This window comes from Danio rerio, chromosome 14, assembly GCF_052040795.2.
Source record: "Danio rerio strain M-AB ecotype USA chromosome 14, GRCz13ab, whole genome shotgun sequence".
NCBI classification, from domain to species: Eukaryota; Metazoa; Chordata; class Actinopteri; order Cypriniformes; family Danionidae; genus Danio; species Danio rerio.
Window position 1 is genome coordinate 2,215,001 of NC_141034.1, and position 18,840 is coordinate 2,233,840.

The 18,840-nt window shown below is 36.1% G+C and overlaps 2 protein-coding genes across 5 annotated transcripts in view; both read left to right on the forward strand.

Moving 5' to 3' along the window:
• Positions 1-233: 233 nt before the first annotated feature.
• smim32 (small integral membrane protein 32) lies at positions 234-7,304 on the forward strand. Of its 2 annotated transcripts, none has more exons than XM_087280943.1 (3): positions 234-775; positions 3,968-4,534; positions 5,001-7,304. In XM_087280943.1, the coding sequence occupies exon 2, from the start codon at positions 3,993-3,995 to the stop codon at positions 4,314-4,316; it is 324 nt and encodes a 107-aa protein (XP_087137069.1). In that variant the 5' UTR covers positions 234-775; positions 3,968-3,992; the 3' UTR covers positions 4,317-4,534; positions 5,001-7,304. The 2 variants fall into 2 exon arrangements, with proteins under 2 accessions (XP_087137069.1, XP_087137070.1); XM_087280944.1 differs by having other exon boundaries at positions 3,968-4,598; positions 4,691-6,298.
• Positions 7,305-17,842: 10,538 nt separating this feature from the next.
• diaph1 (diaphanous related formin 1) overlaps positions 17,843-18,840 on the forward strand; it is a 173,759-nt gene continuing 172,761 nt past the window's right edge. For all 3 annotated transcript variants that reach the window (XM_087281049.1, XM_087281047.1, XM_087281048.1), the window contains exon 1: positions 17,843-18,408. In XM_087281049.1, the coding sequence (XP_087137175.1) occupies positions 18,307-18,408 (102 nt within the window). In that variant the 5' untranslated portion in view covers positions 17,843-18,306. The remainder of the gene's footprint in view (positions 18,409-18,840) is intronic.

Here is an 18,840-nt window from a genome sequence, read left to right on the forward strand (position 1 = left end):
CACTGTTCCACTAAACACTGTTTAACCTAACAGTCGCATGAAAGATCTGATCCTATTTTTTCCAGAAAGAGTCACCGAGTCTTCACCTAAGAACAGAATGACATCAGCAGCTCAACCGGTCCCTTTAAATGTCTGGTTCACCTGATAGGCTGCATGTTTCTCTCTCTCTCCCCCACTAAAACCTCTCCGAGACATTCCGCACCCTCCTGAAACTCTTCCAGGCACTTTGCCTCAAATTGAAGAGTCTGTCTGAGGAGAGAGAGAGAGAAAGAGAGAGAGACATTCGCGCGTCTCCATCTCCATTGCGCACTCGTTTCTATGTGTCCTTTATTTGTTCTTTTCCTCTCCACAAGAATCGGATTGATCGAGCGCGTCACCGGAGGTCACGGACGACGGGTGCGCGCGCGAAAATCCACTTTCCCGGGATATAAACATGCGAATGGATGCTGGTTAGACGGGTTTTAAAAGAAAGCATGGAAACCTGTGGGAAAGGAGAGATTTTGTGTGTGTGAGGATACTGAGAGCCGTCATGCGCGCTCGCTGATCTTCACTGCGCGAGTCTTTTTTTGGTGCGACCGGAGAGGTCCCGTCTCTCTGGTGGCGCGCGAATCTATGGGAAAGCACATTGTGGAACATGGATAGACAGCTCGAGTTATCTGTGGATGTAGTTTTGATTATCAGAGCCCCTGTCTGAGGAGTGCTGGTGGTTTTTGGGGAGTTTGTGGTATGCGATCGCGCCGCGTCCTCCTCGCCCTGCTGTCCACGCGCACAGACCGTAAGTGGAGCCATAAACACCTCTTAAATAACGCGCAGTGAGCGCGGATATACAGATGAACTCAAAATTATTCGCCCTCCTGTGATTTTTGACCAGTATTTCCTATAATATTTTTCTTCTGTGAAAATAGTCTTATTTGTTAACTGTTTAGCAGTTTTTAAACCCATTTTAAAGTGAATATTATTAGCCCCCTTAAGCTATATTTGTTTTGGATTGTCTACAGAACAAACCCCTGTTATACAATGACTTGCCTAATTACCCTAACTAACCTAGTTATGCTTTTAATGTCACTTTAAGCTGAATACCAGTGTCTTGAAGAATATCCAGTCTAATATTATGTGCTGTCATCAAGGCAAAGAGTAAATAAATCAGTGGTTAGACATTAGTTATTGAAGCTGTTGTGTTTGGATATGTGTGTGGCTGATAATTCAGGAGGGCTAATAATTCTGACTTCAACTGTAATTATACCACAGTATTTCAGTGAATTGTGGTGTTTTTAATGAAGAACTCTAGAATAATATCTGTATTTACATATAAAGAGGGTTGATGAGAGCAGTTGTTAGGTGTTAAAAGCATGTTTCTCAGTTTAGGATTACCCTTACGACATTAAATGCTTTTGTTATATTATTCAGTTATATATATATATATATATATATATATACACATATATTTATTTATATATATATTAATCAGTTCTGCAAATACCATACTTACTGTGTATTACTGTGTGAATCGGAGGTTGCCATGGTTTAAGTAGTAACTTGTTGTTGTTGTTTGTTTGGTTTAATCATGGTTAATTGTCTTAACCCTTTAATTGCCCCATCAAGAAAAAAAATGGATTGGATTTCTTAACTCCTGATGTCACTAACACAATTTCCAAAAGCCATAATTTCTAAAATATCAGCCTCTACTAAATGGATAATATGTCAGTAAAAGTACTGGACTTAATACATAAACTATGAATCTGCAAAACTGAAGTGTAAGACCAATTTATTTAAAAAGAAAAATCAAAATTAAACCTTTCTGAACCTTAAATCATCTTTATTTTTTGAAGTATGCCATAAAATATTTCAGATTCTCATTTAACATGTTTTCTTTGATTTTATTTGCAAACCAACAATTCTGTGGTTGTAAAATATATTTTTTAAAACAGACAAAAGATGGTCAACTAATTGGTAGAGCAGGCAGTTAAAGGGGTTGAGGATGTTTTATAATTAAAGTCAATGACGCAGAGCTTATACAAGGTTACAGAAACAGTATATTCACAGATTAGCTAAATATAGTGTCATACTATTAACTTGTAAGTATAATTAGTATAGTTAAAAGTAAGTATAATAAGGACTTAATAGTAAATATAATAGTTATTAATATTTATATATAAATATAACTAATATATATATATATATATATATATATATGTATATATATGTATATATATATATATATATATATATATATATATATATATATATATATATATATATATATATATATATATATTTATATATATTTGTTTCCTCAAGCAAATGTGTAAATATTAGATCTATTCAGCAATAACTTTAAATGCATTGGCATATTTATCTGACGTTTTCCCAGCTTGTAGTCGATCAAAAAGCTATTTCAATTCTTATGACTATACACTAGCAGAGGAATTTACAGCAATGTGACGGGGCACCACCTGAAATCTTGCCTAGGATACCAAATTGGTTAGGGCCTGGATAGATAGATAGATGGATGGATAGAATGATAGAACGATAGATTGATAGATAGAACGATAGAACGATAGATAGATAGATAGATAGATAGATAGATAGATAGATAGATAGATAGATAGATAGATAGATAGATAGATAGATAGATAGATAGATAGATAGATAGATTGATAGATAGAATGATAGAACGATAGATTGATAGATAGAACGATAGATAGATAGATAGATAGATAGATAGATAGATAGATAGATAGATAGATAGATAGATAGATAGATAGATAGATAGATAGATAGATAGATAGATAGATAGATAGATAGATAGATAGATATTTTGAAAAATACTGGAAACATGTAACCATTGGGTGCCATATTATGAGTTTTCTACTACAAAAGCCAATGGTTACCAGATTTTAACATTCTTCAAAATATCTTCTTTTGTGTTCAACAGAAAAAAGGAAACTAATGAAGGATTGAGTCCACTTAAGAGTGAGTCCATGAAAACGTTTAGATGACGTATCCTTTTAAATGAACTGTAGACATTTTCATTAAACTTGCCCCATTCTGCTTTGTAAAATACAATTAATATTTTGACTTGGGGTTGAAAATTAAACACAGCAGGGTGTGTTTGTCTATTTTAACCCACAATTTAAAGTTCAAATAAGCCAGTATTTTTGTTTAGTGCACCACAGTATATAAAGAACCAACAAACAAAACCCACTTCTAAAGAAAACAACAAGCAGATTTGTGCAGTTCCTCAAAACCTGAAATATGTGAAAATTCAAATCTTGGGTTGTTATAACTCAACTTTGGGTCATATATGGACAAACCCAACCAGGTAAATTAAATTTAAACGTTGCTTGTTTGTCCACATTTGATCCAACTTTGGGTTACAAACAACCCAGGAGTTTTTACAGTGTATCCTCAGAGTGTGTTATAATGCAATGAGCTTGACTGGTGTCTCATCTATATTCAATATTAAAGCTCCCATGAAATTAAAATGAATTGTTTTAGATGTTAGTATCAGTATTGTTAGTTTTTTTTAGGATATCTATAATTTAGTGTGCTCCAAAACTGACAAAATTCACATTTAGAAGATGTTAAGCTGATATAAACATGTACAGCTTGTAGTTTGTCACTTCCTCCTGAATGGATTTTTCAGATCATCTCATACTTCAGTTTCTCATCAAATCTTCTGACCAATCAAAGGCTCTCTAATATCTGACAAGCTCCTCCCCCTTCTAATATGCATTTAATGTGATGCTCTTGAGCTCAACCACTCACTGGCAGAGCTCTGTCATAAAAACTAAACACTATTGGCTGTTCTTTTAAAAGGGGTGGAGCTACTCTATGTCCCGCCCTCTCTTTCACATGACATTACATCAAACATTAATAAAAACGCACACTTCACTAGACTTCTAAAAGCTCTGTCTGTGTGCTAGTATGATTGTGCATAAGCAGTGTGTGTGTGTGTGTGTTTCAGTGTGCCGGTGTGCGCTACATTCATCATGCTGAGGCAGATGCTGTTAAACTCCACGGCGGCAGCACGAGACTTCGACCTGATGAGCAACACACACACGCAGGCGCCGCTGAACGTCTCGCAGGGGCCCGTGAGTGTGTCGGCGCTCCTGAAACCTACAGGCCGCGGGGCCGCCCTACGAGAGGGCGAGACTGACAAACCGGACCTGGCCACGTATGTGGTGATGTGCCTGCTGCTGTTCCTGCTGGTCCTCCTCATCGTCTTCTTCATCAACTGTCAGCTCAGAAACTCCTTTTTCGCCTCCATGCCTTATGACCGCTCGCTGCGAGAGGCCCGCAGCTCCTACAAATGACCAGCGTGGACTGAAACTCGCTGATTTGTCTGTATATACTGACTGTTTTTTTGTACTTATGCACGGCCGTTTCTCTCAACTTAGGCTCATTGGGAATATGCACCTAGGGCTATGTGTTTGCCAACCGTGAAATACGTTGCTTTAGCCATGTTTACCTGCAGCGTGTGTTCACAAATCCACTAGAGGGCGCTGTGTACATTTCTGCAAATCTCAAATATGTTACTAAATTACGTTTTCTCAAACTAGCCATTTACATATCCTTCATATCAAATTTACAAGATTGTGCTGTGTACATTTCAATGAATCTCAAATCCGTTATTAGACAATGTTTTCTGAAACATGCCATTGATGTCCGTTTTGTAAATCCGCTACAGGTGCTGTGTACATTTATGCCAATGTTAAATCCGTTACTAGACAATGTTTTCTGAAACATGCCATTGACGTCATTTTCATAAATCCACTAGAGGGTGCTTTGTACATTTCTGCGAATCTCAAATCAGTTACTAAATTACGTTTCCTGAAACATGCCATTGACGTCTGTTTTGTAAATCCACTAGAGGGCGCTATGTGCATTTCTGGAATCTCAAATCAGTTACTAAATTACGTTTCCTGAAACATGCCATTGACGTCTGTTTTGAAAATCCACTAGAGGGCGCTATGTGCATTTCTGGAATCTCAAATCAGTTACTAAATTATGTTTCCTGAAACATGCCATTGACGTCCTTTTCGTAAATCCACTAGAGGGCGCTGTGTACATTTCTGCGAATCTCAAATCCATTACTAAATTACGTTTCCTGAAACATGCCATTAACATCCTTTAAATAAATCCACTAGAGGGCGCTGTGTACATTTCTGCGAATCTCAAATCCGTTACTAAATTACGTTTCCTGAAACATGCCATTAACCTCTGTTTTGTAAATCCACAAGAGGGCGCTGTGTGCATTTCTGCGAATCTCAAATCAGTTACTAAATTATGTTTTCTGAAACATGCCATTGACGTCCTTTTCGTAAATCCCCTAGAGGGTGCTGTGTACATTTCTGCGAATCTCAAATCAGTTACTAAATTACGTTTTCTGAAACATGCCATTGACGTCTGTTTTGTAAATCCACTAGAGGGCGATGTGTGCATTTCTGCGAATCTCAAATCAGTTACTAAATTACATTTTCTGAAACATGCCATTGACGTCCTTTTTGTAAATCCACTAGGGGGTGCTGTGTACATTTCTGCGAATCCTAAATCCGTGACTGGGCTGCGTTTTTTTCATACACTCAAAAACAAATATTTTGCTGCTTGTTCAAACTAGTTCCAACAACTTATTCGAAATATTTCTTAAGTGTTACGGGGGACATTGTTATCTCATAAACGTTATTTGACTATGCTTCCTCATATGTGCCATTTACCCATCCTTCTTATAAATCCACTAGAGGGCGCTGTGTACGTTTCTGCGAATATCAAACATGTTACTAGACTACATTATCTCAAACTTGCTATTTACATATCCCTCATAAATAATCCACTCGAGGGTGCTGTGTACATTTCTGCGAATTTCAAATCCATGACTGGGCTATGATTTCTCACATTAAAAAACAAATATTTCGCTGCTTGTTCAAACTAGTTCCAACAATTTATTTAAAATGAGACATTTCATAAGTTTTTCGGGGTACAACTTAATTGTTATCTCATATACGTTATTTGACTATGCTTCCTCATACGTGCCATTTACACATCCTTCTTGTAAATCCACTAGAGGGCGCTGTGTACATTTCTACGAATCTCAAATACGTGACTTGGCTACATTTTCTCATACACTCAAAAACAAATATTCTGCTGCTAAACTACTTATCTAAAGTGAGTTGAAGCAACAATTATTAAGCTTTTTGGGGGACAACTTAATTGTTTAATGTTCAATCCACTTACGTTGTAAAAACAAAAACTATTAAGTAAACTTAATAGATTTGTGTTGGGACAACATGAAGGAATTGTGTGAAACAGCATTTTTTACGGTGTACGTGCCATTTACACGTCCTTCTTGTAAATCCACCAGAGGGCGCTGTGTACATTTCTGCGAGTCTCAAATATTTGACCTCGCCTCCTTTTCTTTAATACGTGACATATGCACATCCTTCTTGTAAATCCACAAGAGGGCGCTGTGTACATTGTAAAAATGCACAATTCATTCATGTTGTCCTAACACAAATGCATTAAGCAAACGTAACAAATTGAAGTAGATTGAACATAAAACAATTACATTTCTCCCTCAAAAATATCATGAATTGTGTCGCTACAGCTCATTTTAAAATGGTAGTTTGAACAAGAAGCAAAAATATCTCAGACACCTTTTCTCATACGTATAATTTCTTCAAGTCGGGCTTTGTCCTGCATATATCACCTTGCCTTGAGTCACACACACCGCTCACTAAACCCAACTGATAGTGTTTTCAAAAGCAAACGAGAATAGTAAAGCATATTGCGTGAGTAAACTTTTACCATGATTTCACTTTTTTATTTTTGTATGGTTTCTTTAACCGTCCTTCACTATACTCGAACCTCGTCTGCTCTGAATCCCAAGTATGACACGGTATGAGGTAAGCTACCAAGCAAACTGACCATGTACGACCATGAAAACATTCGAATGCAGATCACAAAAGAACGCAAGTCATTTTTCAGGTATTTATTTAGTGCTACATGAACAAAGTTGTATTCATCAATGATGTGTCCCTTTAAATGTCACTAATGCAAAAAGATATAGAAGTTGCCGGTATCATAAGGCCCCATCCATAACATTCTCTTTATCGACGAATTGCAGGCAAACGTATGCTAAGGCACCTATTCGCAGATTCACAAAAATGTAACCCTGGGCACGTATTCCCAATGAGCCTGAGCTGGTTTCTCTCCATGTAGGGTTTCTCACGAGTCCTGTGCATTATGTAAGGCAGATTATTTTCTTGTACGGTGTGAAACCATGATTAAAGCTCACATACATTGAGCGTCTGTGTCTGGAGAACGTGTTGATATTGATTGTGGTCCACAGGATGAGAAGGAAGCAAAAACACAAGGCTTAGGAAACCTGGTGATCTGTTGCTTGACCCCCTGCTTAATTTATTATAATGGGTCTTTCCATCATCTACTCTACCCTGTGTGATTTAGCTTCTTGGGTTGAACACAAAAGAAGTTCTGGATGCATCAACAGCCTTTATTTTGGTTTAGTTATAATAGAATTATGCATTCATTCTTTTCCTTTGGCCTTAGTCTCTTTATTTATCAGTGGTCGCCACAGCAGAATGAACCGCCAACTTATCCAGCATATGTTTTATGTAGCGAATGCCTTTCCAGACACAACCCAGTACTGGGAAACACCCATACACTCTCACATTTACACACAATCATACACTACCGCCAATTTAGTTAGTCAATTCCCCTATAGCGCATGTTTTTGGACTCTTGGGGAAACCAGAGGGAACCCATGCCAACATTGGGAGAACATGCAAACTCCACACAGAAATGCCCACTGGGCCAGCCGGGACTCGAACCAGCGACCTTCTGAATATGCTGAATATGAATATGCTTTAATAATAATATTTTGTACAAGGTTTTGTTTGTATTTATGTTCAGTTTATTTCAAGTTGTTGTCATTTTTTCTATATTTTCCAGATTTTTTTTTTTTATTGGTTTAAATTTCATTTATTTTTATTTAAATTTTAGTTTTTGTAATTTCAGTATCTTAAATTTTTAGTAAGACAACATGTTATTTTAATAAATTTTGAATAAGCTTTTATATGGAGCTTAATACTTTAATTTTGATTTGTACAATACTTAACCCATTTTATTTAAATTTTTCCTACATTTCTGTTTTTTTTTTTAATTACGGAAATAAATACAATTTTTAATAAATGTTTTTTTTATTTAATAGATTTTAAAATAGATTTTAATCATATTTATTACTATTTATTATATTTTATCTCCTTTATCATTTTTACAAGTTTATTGCTTTTAAAGACATTTTGCTTTATTTGTAAGTCAATTTTATTAATTTTTGTACAACTTTATTTATCAGGGGTCGCCACAAAAGAATGAACCGCCAACTTATCCAGCATATGTTTTATGTAGTGAATGCCTTTCAAGCCACAGCCCAGTACTGGGAAACACCCATACACTCTCACATTCACACACACTCATACACTATGTCCAATTTAGTTAATCAATTCCCCTATAGCGCATGTGTTTGGACTGTAGAGGAAACCGGAGCACCAGGAGGAAACCCACACCAACACGGGGAGAACATGCAAACTCCACACAGAAATGCCAACTGAACCAGCTGAGGCTCGAACCAGCGACCTTCTTGCTGTGATTATAAATATGCTCTAATAATATTATTTTGTACAAGGTTTTGTTTGTATTTATGTTCAGTTTAGTTAATTTTTTTGTCATTTTTCTATATTTTCCAGATTTTTCTGAATTGGTTTACATTTCATTTGTTTTTATTTAAATTTAAGTTTTTGTAATTTCAGTATTTTAACTTTCAAGACAACATTTGTTATTTTAATCTATTTTGAATAAGCTTTTATTTGAAGCTTAATACTTTCATTTTAGTCTGTTTAAATATTTTTGTCAGTTTTATTATTTTATTTTTGCTTAATTTTGCTTTATTTCAGCCTTTAATTGCTTCTTAAAAAAATTCTAAGTAATTCTTTACTAAATAAAATATTTCTGTCCTATATTTCTGTTTTTTTTATTTACGAAATAAAAATATATTTTAAAATAAATTTTAATCATATTTATTACTATTTATTATATTTTATCTCCTTTATCATGTTTACAATTTATTGCTTTTAAAGACATTGAGCTTTAATTATTAGTCAATTTCATTAATTTTTATACATCGGTTGCATGTTATATTACCATTTATTTTATAAAATTATAGTCTTTAGTCATGTTCTAATAAGCTTTTATTTAATTTTTAAGTCATTTTGTCGTGCATTTTTAATTTTTAAATCCTTTTTTAAAATATTATTATGGACAGCATGGTGGTGCAATGGGTGGCACGATCGCCTCACAGCAAGATAGTTGCATTTCTGTGTGGAGTTTGCATGTTCTCCCCGCGTTTGCGTGGATTTTCTCCGGGTGAATTGGGTAAGCTAAATTGTCTGTAGTGTATGTGTGTGAATGAGTGTGTATGGATATTTCCCAGTGATGGGTTGCAGCTGGAAAGACATGTGCAGTGTAAAACATTTGCTGGATAAGTTGGCGGTTCATTCTGCAGTGGCGAAATGGAATAAAGGAATAAGCCGAAAAGAAAACGAATGAACGAATATCATTATTATTAGCAATGTTAATGTTTGGTGCTTACACAGGGAGAACATGCAAACTCCACACAGAAATGCTAATGCTAGCCACTATGCTACAATGCTGCCACATACAAAACTAGTTTACCCAATTAGTTCCAGAGCAGAACGTGAGTCATTTGAGTGAGTAAATCAAGACGGATTTTGACAGACAGACAGCTGGATTGTTCCTTTAAAGATCCGAGCTAAAGGTTTTCAGGTTCAACTCCTCCTAAAGCTTCACTATGTGAGACACTTTGTACGAGAGCAGGTAAATGAGTCAACAGTCGCTTCGCCAGCTGAGCCCAAATCATCTATCGATGTTTGTCTGACAGTTATTTTATTCTGCTGGAGTTACGCAAGACACACAGCGCCAGCAGAGATAGAAATCAATCTGATATCCGTCTTAATCCGCATCGGAAGCGGCAGAGAATCAGGTGCGACTCGATAACAGACGCCAAGACACATTATAGGAGAGAAGACAAACGAATGAGCGTCTCTCCTCAACAGCAAGAGTGAGAAAACTGCAGCCATCACTGTGTGCGTGCTAGCTTTGGTGGTTTACAAGGACAGACATTTGTTAATGACATGGCATTATAACATTGAGGTGGTTTATGAGGACATGTCTGATGTCTTTGTAATTCAAATTGCTTTATAATCTTACTAAATGGGGTATTTTTCAGATGCCAAGCCACATTATAGAAGAGAAGAGAGAGAGTGTGTGTGTGTGTGTGTACTGGTTTTGGTGGTTTACAAGGACAAAAATTGGTATAATGACAAGGCATTATAACATTGAGATGGTTAATGAGGACATGTCTAATGTCCTTGTAATTCAAAATGCTTAAAATCATACCTAAAAATGTATTTTTAATGTTAGTGTAGACACACAATACTTAAATTTGTGTGATTTATGAGCCATTTTCCTTATGGGGACCAAAAACACGGCTCATAAATCACACAGGATTAAGTATTTTGAGTCCCTATAATGATAGCTGTATAAGTGTGTGTTTGTTATTGTGTGTTTGAGTGTGTACCTTGTATTCCTTAAGTTGTGTAGACCAAATGTCCCCACTAGTATAGCAATAAAAGTCAATTTTGACCTTGTGGGTACATTTGGACTTCACACACACATGCACACACACACACACACGCACATGCACACACACACACGCACGCACGCACATGCACTCACGCATGTACGCACACACACACACACACACACACACACACACACACACACACACACACACACAATTTTGGGGCTTTCATACTTAATGGGGACTTCACATAGACATGCATTTTCTACTGTACACACTCTACATTATTCTCTCCCCTTACTCAAACCCTACTCCGAAATTCAAGTCCCACAGGAAACAATATTCATTTTCAAAAAACGTCAGTCTATAACACACAATACCTAACTGTGCATCATTTATGAACTATTTTTTTATGGGGACCAGAAAGCGGCTCATAAATCACAAAGAATTAAGTATTTTGAGTCCCCATAATGATAGCTGAACAAGTGTGTGTGTTATTGTGTGTTTGAGTGTGTACCTTGTATTCCTTAAGTTGTGAAGACTATATTTCACCACAAACATAGCTATACCAGTCAATCTTGGACTTCATGCACACAGGCACACACGCACAAGCACACACAAACACACAAACACACACACACTACTTCATCATGCTTGCTTTATGAGTTATTTTCCTTATGGGGACCAAAAACCCAAACATCAGTATATAGTATTTTGAGTACTCATACGTGTGTGTGTGTGTGTGTGTGTGTGTGTGTGTGTGTGTGTGTGTGTGTGTGTGTGTGTGTGTGAGTGAGTGTGTGTGTGTGTGTGTGTGTAGTACAAATGCACCCACAAGGTCAAAATTGACTGGTATAGCTATACTTGTGGGGACATTTGGTCTTCACAACCTAATAGTAGGTACACACAGACACTTGTACAGCTATCATTATGGGGACTCTAAATGATAATTCTGAAAATACTTCATTCTATGTGATTTATGAGCCATTTTCTTGGTCCCCGTGAGAAAAACGTCTCATCACTAATAACACAATGTATTGTGTCTGTGTGTGTGTGTGTGTGTGTGTGCGTGTGTGTGTGCGTGTGTGTGTGCGTGTGTGTGTGTGTGTGAGAGAGTTTGTGACCCAGCCACACTTTTGAGGACATTGCTGAAAATTCATCTCAAAGAGACTTTCATCTAAAAGGAAAAAGGGCTTCAAACTCTTTAAAGTTTTTTTCTTTTTTTTAAGGTTCAGAAAACGTTCTTTCCCCTCAAGAGGTCGAACTAAATATCACATGAGCTGTTTGCTATTTATCTGATATTAAATTTGCTATTTTTAACGTCTACCTGAATACACTTTAAAATGGCTGTATTGTAAAGCAGTAAACATTCTGTGCAAATTCATAGGCTAGCAGGCAGGCAAGTGATGGATGCATAAATGCTTAATAATTTAATTTAAAGTTTTTTATTTTATTATTATCAATAATAATAATAATAATAATAATAATAATAATAATAATAATAATAATTCCTTATATTTATTTAGCACTTTTCTGGAAACTCAAAGCGCTTTACACATCATTAGAGGGAATCTACTCATTCACCACCAGTGTGTAGCATCCACCTGGATGATGTGAAGGCAGGCACATTGCACCAGACCGCACACTAGCTGATGAAGCCAATTATGATATGGGAATGTTTAGGGGGCAATGATGTAGGCCAGTGGCCAGGATTAAACCTACTTTTTTACGAAGGACATCCTGGGATTTTTTCATCCGTCTCATCTGAGTATAGAGTCCCCATCAATATATACTGGGGCATTAGAACCCAGTTCAGCTTAAAGCGGCTTATAATTTTGACCTTAAAATGGTGTTTAAAAAATGTAAAACTGCTTTTACTCTAGCTGAAGTAAAACAAATAAGACTTTCTCTAGAAGAAAAAATATCATCAGACATACTGTGAAAATTTCCTTGCTCTGTTAAAAATCATTTAGGAAATATTTAAAAAAGGGAAAAAAAAATCCAAGGGTGAGCTAATAATTCTAACTTCAAAAAAAAATGTAAATAAATAAATAAATATATATATTAGGGATGTAAAGGTATCAGAATTTCATGGTACGATAATACCTCGGTATGAATGGTACGGTACAGTATTTATTTAAATATTTCTAGAAAGAAGGGAGGACAAGCCATGAGTGAGATAGAGGTCTCTTTGCGGTACAAGTCAATGTCTGCATCAATCTAACAAGTGTGCTGTGTTCTGCAGTCCCCACGACTGTTATTAGTCGTATTCCCCGACTTATATTTCACCACAGTCTGGCAGTGTCTGCATATTGTTTTTGTCTTTGTCTGTCACCTTTTCTCCTTTTTCGTATCTTTTTAGAAAGAAATCGAAATGCTTCCACATATCCGATTTAAAACCCGCTTTAGGTTCGATCATTTTCAGCTCTTTTTCTTCCCCGCTACTAGCAGCACACTCCATTTCCGCATTACTGGATCTGTAGTGACAACAGACCGCAAAGGATGATGGCCACGCCTAGGCTGATGGGAATTGTAGTTCCTGCTACCTCCCGTTCGCTTCATTCGCCTAAGCAAACTTTTCTCAGAAATATAGTTTTATTGAGTCATGCGCCTACGGTAATATTGAAAAAAAAATTACTATTGCGGTATGACGGTATTTACAATATTGTTACATCCCTTATATATATATATATATATATATATATATATATATATATATATATATATATATATATATATATATATATTATATATATATATATTGTGTAAAAAACCATGCTATACATTTTAATATATAAATTGCTCAGCATAAATAAGTACATCCTATTTTCATTCATTAATTTTCCTTCAGCTTTGTCCCTTTATTAATCTGGGGTCGCCACAGCGGAATGACCCACCAATTTATCCAGCATATGTTTTAGTCACTGAACTTCTCTTATTTTGCCTCCTTTATGTACTTTTTACCCTGCCATAAAAATTATATAAATTTATATATAAGTTTTGCATAGTTTTATGCATCCTTACTAAATTAAATAACTCATTTCTTTCAAAAACAAACATACTTACTACCCAGTCTAAAAACAACTACATTTTATTTAATTGTTCAATACAGTCAGCTACATACAGTCAGAGGTGTAAAGCAACACATTACAAATACTCAACCTAGCGTATTGAGTAGTTTATCTCAGGAATTGTAAATCACTAAGCAGTTTATTAATGTATACTTTTACTTTCCCTTGAGTACATGTTTAGTGCAGTATTGGTAACTTTACTCCACTACTTTCCTTCAACCCGCAGTCACTACTTTATTTTTTGGTGTCTATGGGGATTAGAAAAATGAGTCCTGCAATTCCTGTCCAATTAAATCGCACAGAGAAGGTAAAACACATCGAGATGAACCACCTCAAGACATGGGCGTTTCATAATTGCAGCAAACTGGAAGCATTAAAAGTGTCCAAGAAGATCTTTACAGGCATTGACCCAGAGACTGTTTACATGCATATCACTGATGAGAAGATGACGGATGTTTACTGTATGCTGGCTGAAATAGGCATGAGCCAGTATTAGATTCTGACGGTATGATAACCTTGGATAAAAAATGCTGCTCTAAAATATATTCTTTTTAAATGTCTGGGTAAAAAAAAAAAAAACTTTTTTTCCCTTTTAAACACAATATATTTTATTTTAAGAGACATTAAAAATATTTTGGAGCAGTAAACATGTAAGGCTAAATAATTCAGATAAATTATTGACTTCTGCTGTCTTCATTTATTTCAAAAACAGATTTTTTTTTACAATTTAAAATGGCATCTTTAGATTCCTTTTCTGCTGGAGATCCTGCTGCCTTAAAAAAACGTAAATAATAAAACATACCTGTCTCTGTTGTTACCGATGCTGTAACAATAAACCGCTTTGCCTAAAGACTTCGGAGATCTCAGACTTTGTCATTTTTTTTTTGAGAACTTTGACTTAGACAAATATTTTGCAGACCAGAAACTTTTTTCCACAACATATTCAGCATATATGAGAACACCCCCCGCAAATCTCTCATTTAAATATGCTATATGTCATTTAATATGCATTAGTTTAGTCAGTACTGAAGCAAAATCTGGAGCTAAATGAACAAAATAAGTCCAAAATGAGCACATCCAAATTTATATGTCAGAGAAAAATATTAAATGATTGTTTTAAAAATAGCAAAAATTTAAAGAAACAAAAAATATGTACAATTTAGTTGACATTGTCGTTTGTAATTTATCGTTTTGCAATATTTTGCATGAACCTAAATCTATTATCTTTTGCATTTCTAAAGATATTCTGTGACTAACATATTATTTAATCATTATATCTGTTTAACAAATCTGTTTTGTTTAAATGCACCATATTACTCATAATTACTGAGAAATGAATAAAAAAAATATTCATTTTCAAAATATACTGTATGCTGAGCACTGTATTTTGATATGATTTCCCATTTAACCCTGCTGAAAAATCCAGCTTAAACCAGCCTAGGCTGGTTTCCAGCCATTTCCAGCCTGGTCTTAGCTGGTCAGGCTGGAAAATGACCAGCTTAATCCAGCTAAAACCAGCTTGACCAGCCTGGTTTAAGCTGGACATAGCTGGTTTTGGCTGGGCTCCCAGCCTGGCTAGGCTGGTCAAGCTGGTTTTAGCTGATCATCTCCCAGCCTGACCAGCTAAGACCAGGCTGGAAATAGCTGGAAACCAGCCTGGAAATGGCCAAAACCCCTCTAAAACCAGCCTGGTTGACCAGCTAAAACCAGCCTAGGCTGGTTTAAGCTGTTTTTTTCAGTAGGGAAATGAGGATATATGAACATTCAATGTGTTTGTTTTACCTATTAAGTCGTTTAAACAGAGAAGTTGTGCTTTTACTGCTTCAAAAAGTGTGTGGGAAGTGTCGAAAACATCCCTTGTGTGCTTATTCTCAGCAGAGAAACTGATATTTCTAAAATAGCACATTGTTATGGCTCTAAGCTAATCTCTACGTACATAAAGCACAATATGAGCGTCTGCATGTGTGTGTACAGTGCCTACCTGACAGAGCAGCTTCTCATTACTTCGACAAACCATCATTACTGTCTGTCATATTCCTGCAGGTTGCTGGATTTCAACTCTGAAAGCTGGTGTGTGTGTGTAGCGGATGATAATAAGTGTGAATCTGCTTGTTTTGAGTCAGCACATTCACAAGGAAACGCGTGACAACCTCAATGATTCCCGCGCCGCTGACTGAGGAGAAATACTGTGCGTTTGCTATAGACAGAAAGTGAACACACACACTTTTCCATTTGGGTTTTTGTCTCTTTTCTGACACAGGTAACCGTCCGAGGCCTGTTAATTACACACACCGCTGGATAACACTGATGTAGTTCGCCGTTCGTCAAGTCTGCCATTAAAGTTAATGACATTGGAATGAAAAGCCGAGTGTAATGTAGCTTCACCACAGTATGGATTCGCTCTGATTTAACCATGGAACAAATAAATGAATAGACGAGTCTGTCTAAACTAAAACTCTTTTCACTGACTTTTAATGCAGAAACCAGCGATCTTCTGACCAGCAGGTGGCGCGCGTCTATTATTAATAGCGAAACCTGCTGTTTATTTTAGAACACATAATGGCACATACATATATTAATATAAAATAATAACAGTGTGTTAAACCAGTGTTAATAAAAAAAGTGTATATGCTAAGGAGTGGAAAATAGATGTTACTTAACAATGAAATTAAAAATGAGTTGATTTCTACATCTACATTCTACATGTTTGGTTGTAAACCTGATGTTATTTTCAAGTCTGAACTCTTAAACTAGGGTGGTAGTTTGACAGGGGATATTTTTGACAAAGGGGTTTTAATATTATATTTTACACTTATACATTTAGCAAACCTTAAAGGAACTTCCAAAACAGAAAAAAAAAAAAAAAAACATTTCATAAATTCATTCATTTCCTTTTCGGCTTAGTCCCTTTATTAATCTGGGGTCGCCACACATCCAGCATATGTTTTACGCAGCAGATGCCCTTCCTGCAACCCATCCCTGGGAAACATCCATACACACTCATTCACACACCTACACTAGGGCCAATTTAGCTTATACAATCCCCCTATACTGCATTTGTTTGAACTGTGGGGGAAACCAGAGGAAACCCACGCCAACATAGGGAGAACATTCAAACTCCACACAGGAATGGCCCAGCCGAGGCTTAAACCATTTTGCTGTGAGGTACACACGTATATATATATATATATATATATATATATATATATATATATATATATATATATATATATATATATATATATATACACACTCACACACAAACACACACACACACACACACACACACACACACACACACATATATATATATATATATATATATATATATATATATATATATATATATATATATATATGAGCAATATCACACTAGTAGCAGTGAGATATGGCTGTATATCGGCACTGGTGGGAGGCGTGCGTTGGTGCCTTAGTGCCCCTACCAGTGCCGATATACAGCCATATCTCACTGCTACTCATGTGATAATGCGTTTATACAACAGTTTGACGGCATAATTGTGTATATAAAAACAAAATCAAACATGGAGAGTCTCAAAAACCATTTTGTATGAGGAACTACTTTCTTCCGGATTCATATCATAAGCTGACAATTAAACAGTTGAGCGTGCAATCTTTAAACTTTAGATATGTAGTGTCTGCTTTTTGCTGGCTGTATGTGGGCGGAGTAATACACAAAGGGTAAAGAGGCTGTAGGAGTTCTGGTATTGCAGAATATCGCACGGCTATCAGCCAATCAGATTTGAGAACCAGACAGAACTGTATATATATATATATATATATATATATATATATATATATATATATATATATATATATATATATATATATATATATATATATACATATATATATATATATATATATATATATATATATATATATATATATATATATATATATATATATATATATATATATATATATATATATAAATTCATATTAATGCAGCCTGAGTTGTGAGTGCAGTATGATGTCAGCAGGCGTCAGTGTTTGTCCACCTGTGTGATGATGACACGCTCAGGTGTGTTTACGCGCTCGCGTTGACTCCTCCCACCAGACCTGCCCAAACACACACAGGAAGAGAGAGAGAGAGAAAGCGAAAAACTTCATTTGATCTGATCTCCTCATGGCTGCTCTAAAGCTAAAGCCTTTAACATGAAGCACAAGGACTTCCCATCTCTCATCGGACGCGTTAATGACAGCTCTGTGGATTGACATCGGAGATTCATAACTTTAGAGAGTTTTTAATATTGGTAATCGCGACAAACTTGCGCGCAAAACACGCGGTGTTTTTGGGTTTTTTTTTTGCGCGGAATTTTCGGATTTGCACGTTGAAGCGGCTGTTTAGAAGCTTGGGTGGATCTGTGATTTAGTTTCTTTGTGATTGGAGTTTAAACTTCCCTCCTTTTTCTTTGTGCCGGAGGAAGAGCGGTGCGCGAGGCGACAGCAGGCCGCAGGTTGAGACGCCCTGAGCGGGCAGAGTGTTTAAGGAGCCACCGCTGCACTTCTGTGGAATATAAGTGATTTTACATTACAACAATGGATCCAAACTCAGCATCAGCAAGTGCTCTCAAAAGCGGGAAAGAAAAGGACAAGAAAAGCAAGAAGAACTATGATGATGGAGACGGAAAGAAGAAGTTTGTAAGTGTTTTAATGTCCTCATTGTGTGTGTAGCCTACTGTCAGTCCCTTCAGGGAAGCATCAGGGTGTGTGTTTTTTTTGGGTCTGTCCGTCTGTTAAACACTGAGGTGTTTAATCTCGTTGTTTGCTTTAGTCTAACATGTTGCAAACAGGAAAGTTGAGAATTTTTTGCAGCTCGCTTATTTACGTGCTCCGACACCTCAGATGAGGAAGTCGAGAGTGAAGCGAGTTTTGAAGGATCACTGCGTTTCCTCAAAGGGTTAAGTATCACCACCACAAACATACCTAGAACTGATTGAGTTAAAGTTGGTTTTATGTTTGCACATTCGTTCAATGACATTTTCTGACACCCGACCTATATTTTGTAGCATGGTGCTTTGAATATTTGGTCTGAAATTGCTTTTAAGTTAACAACATTAGCACTGTTTAATT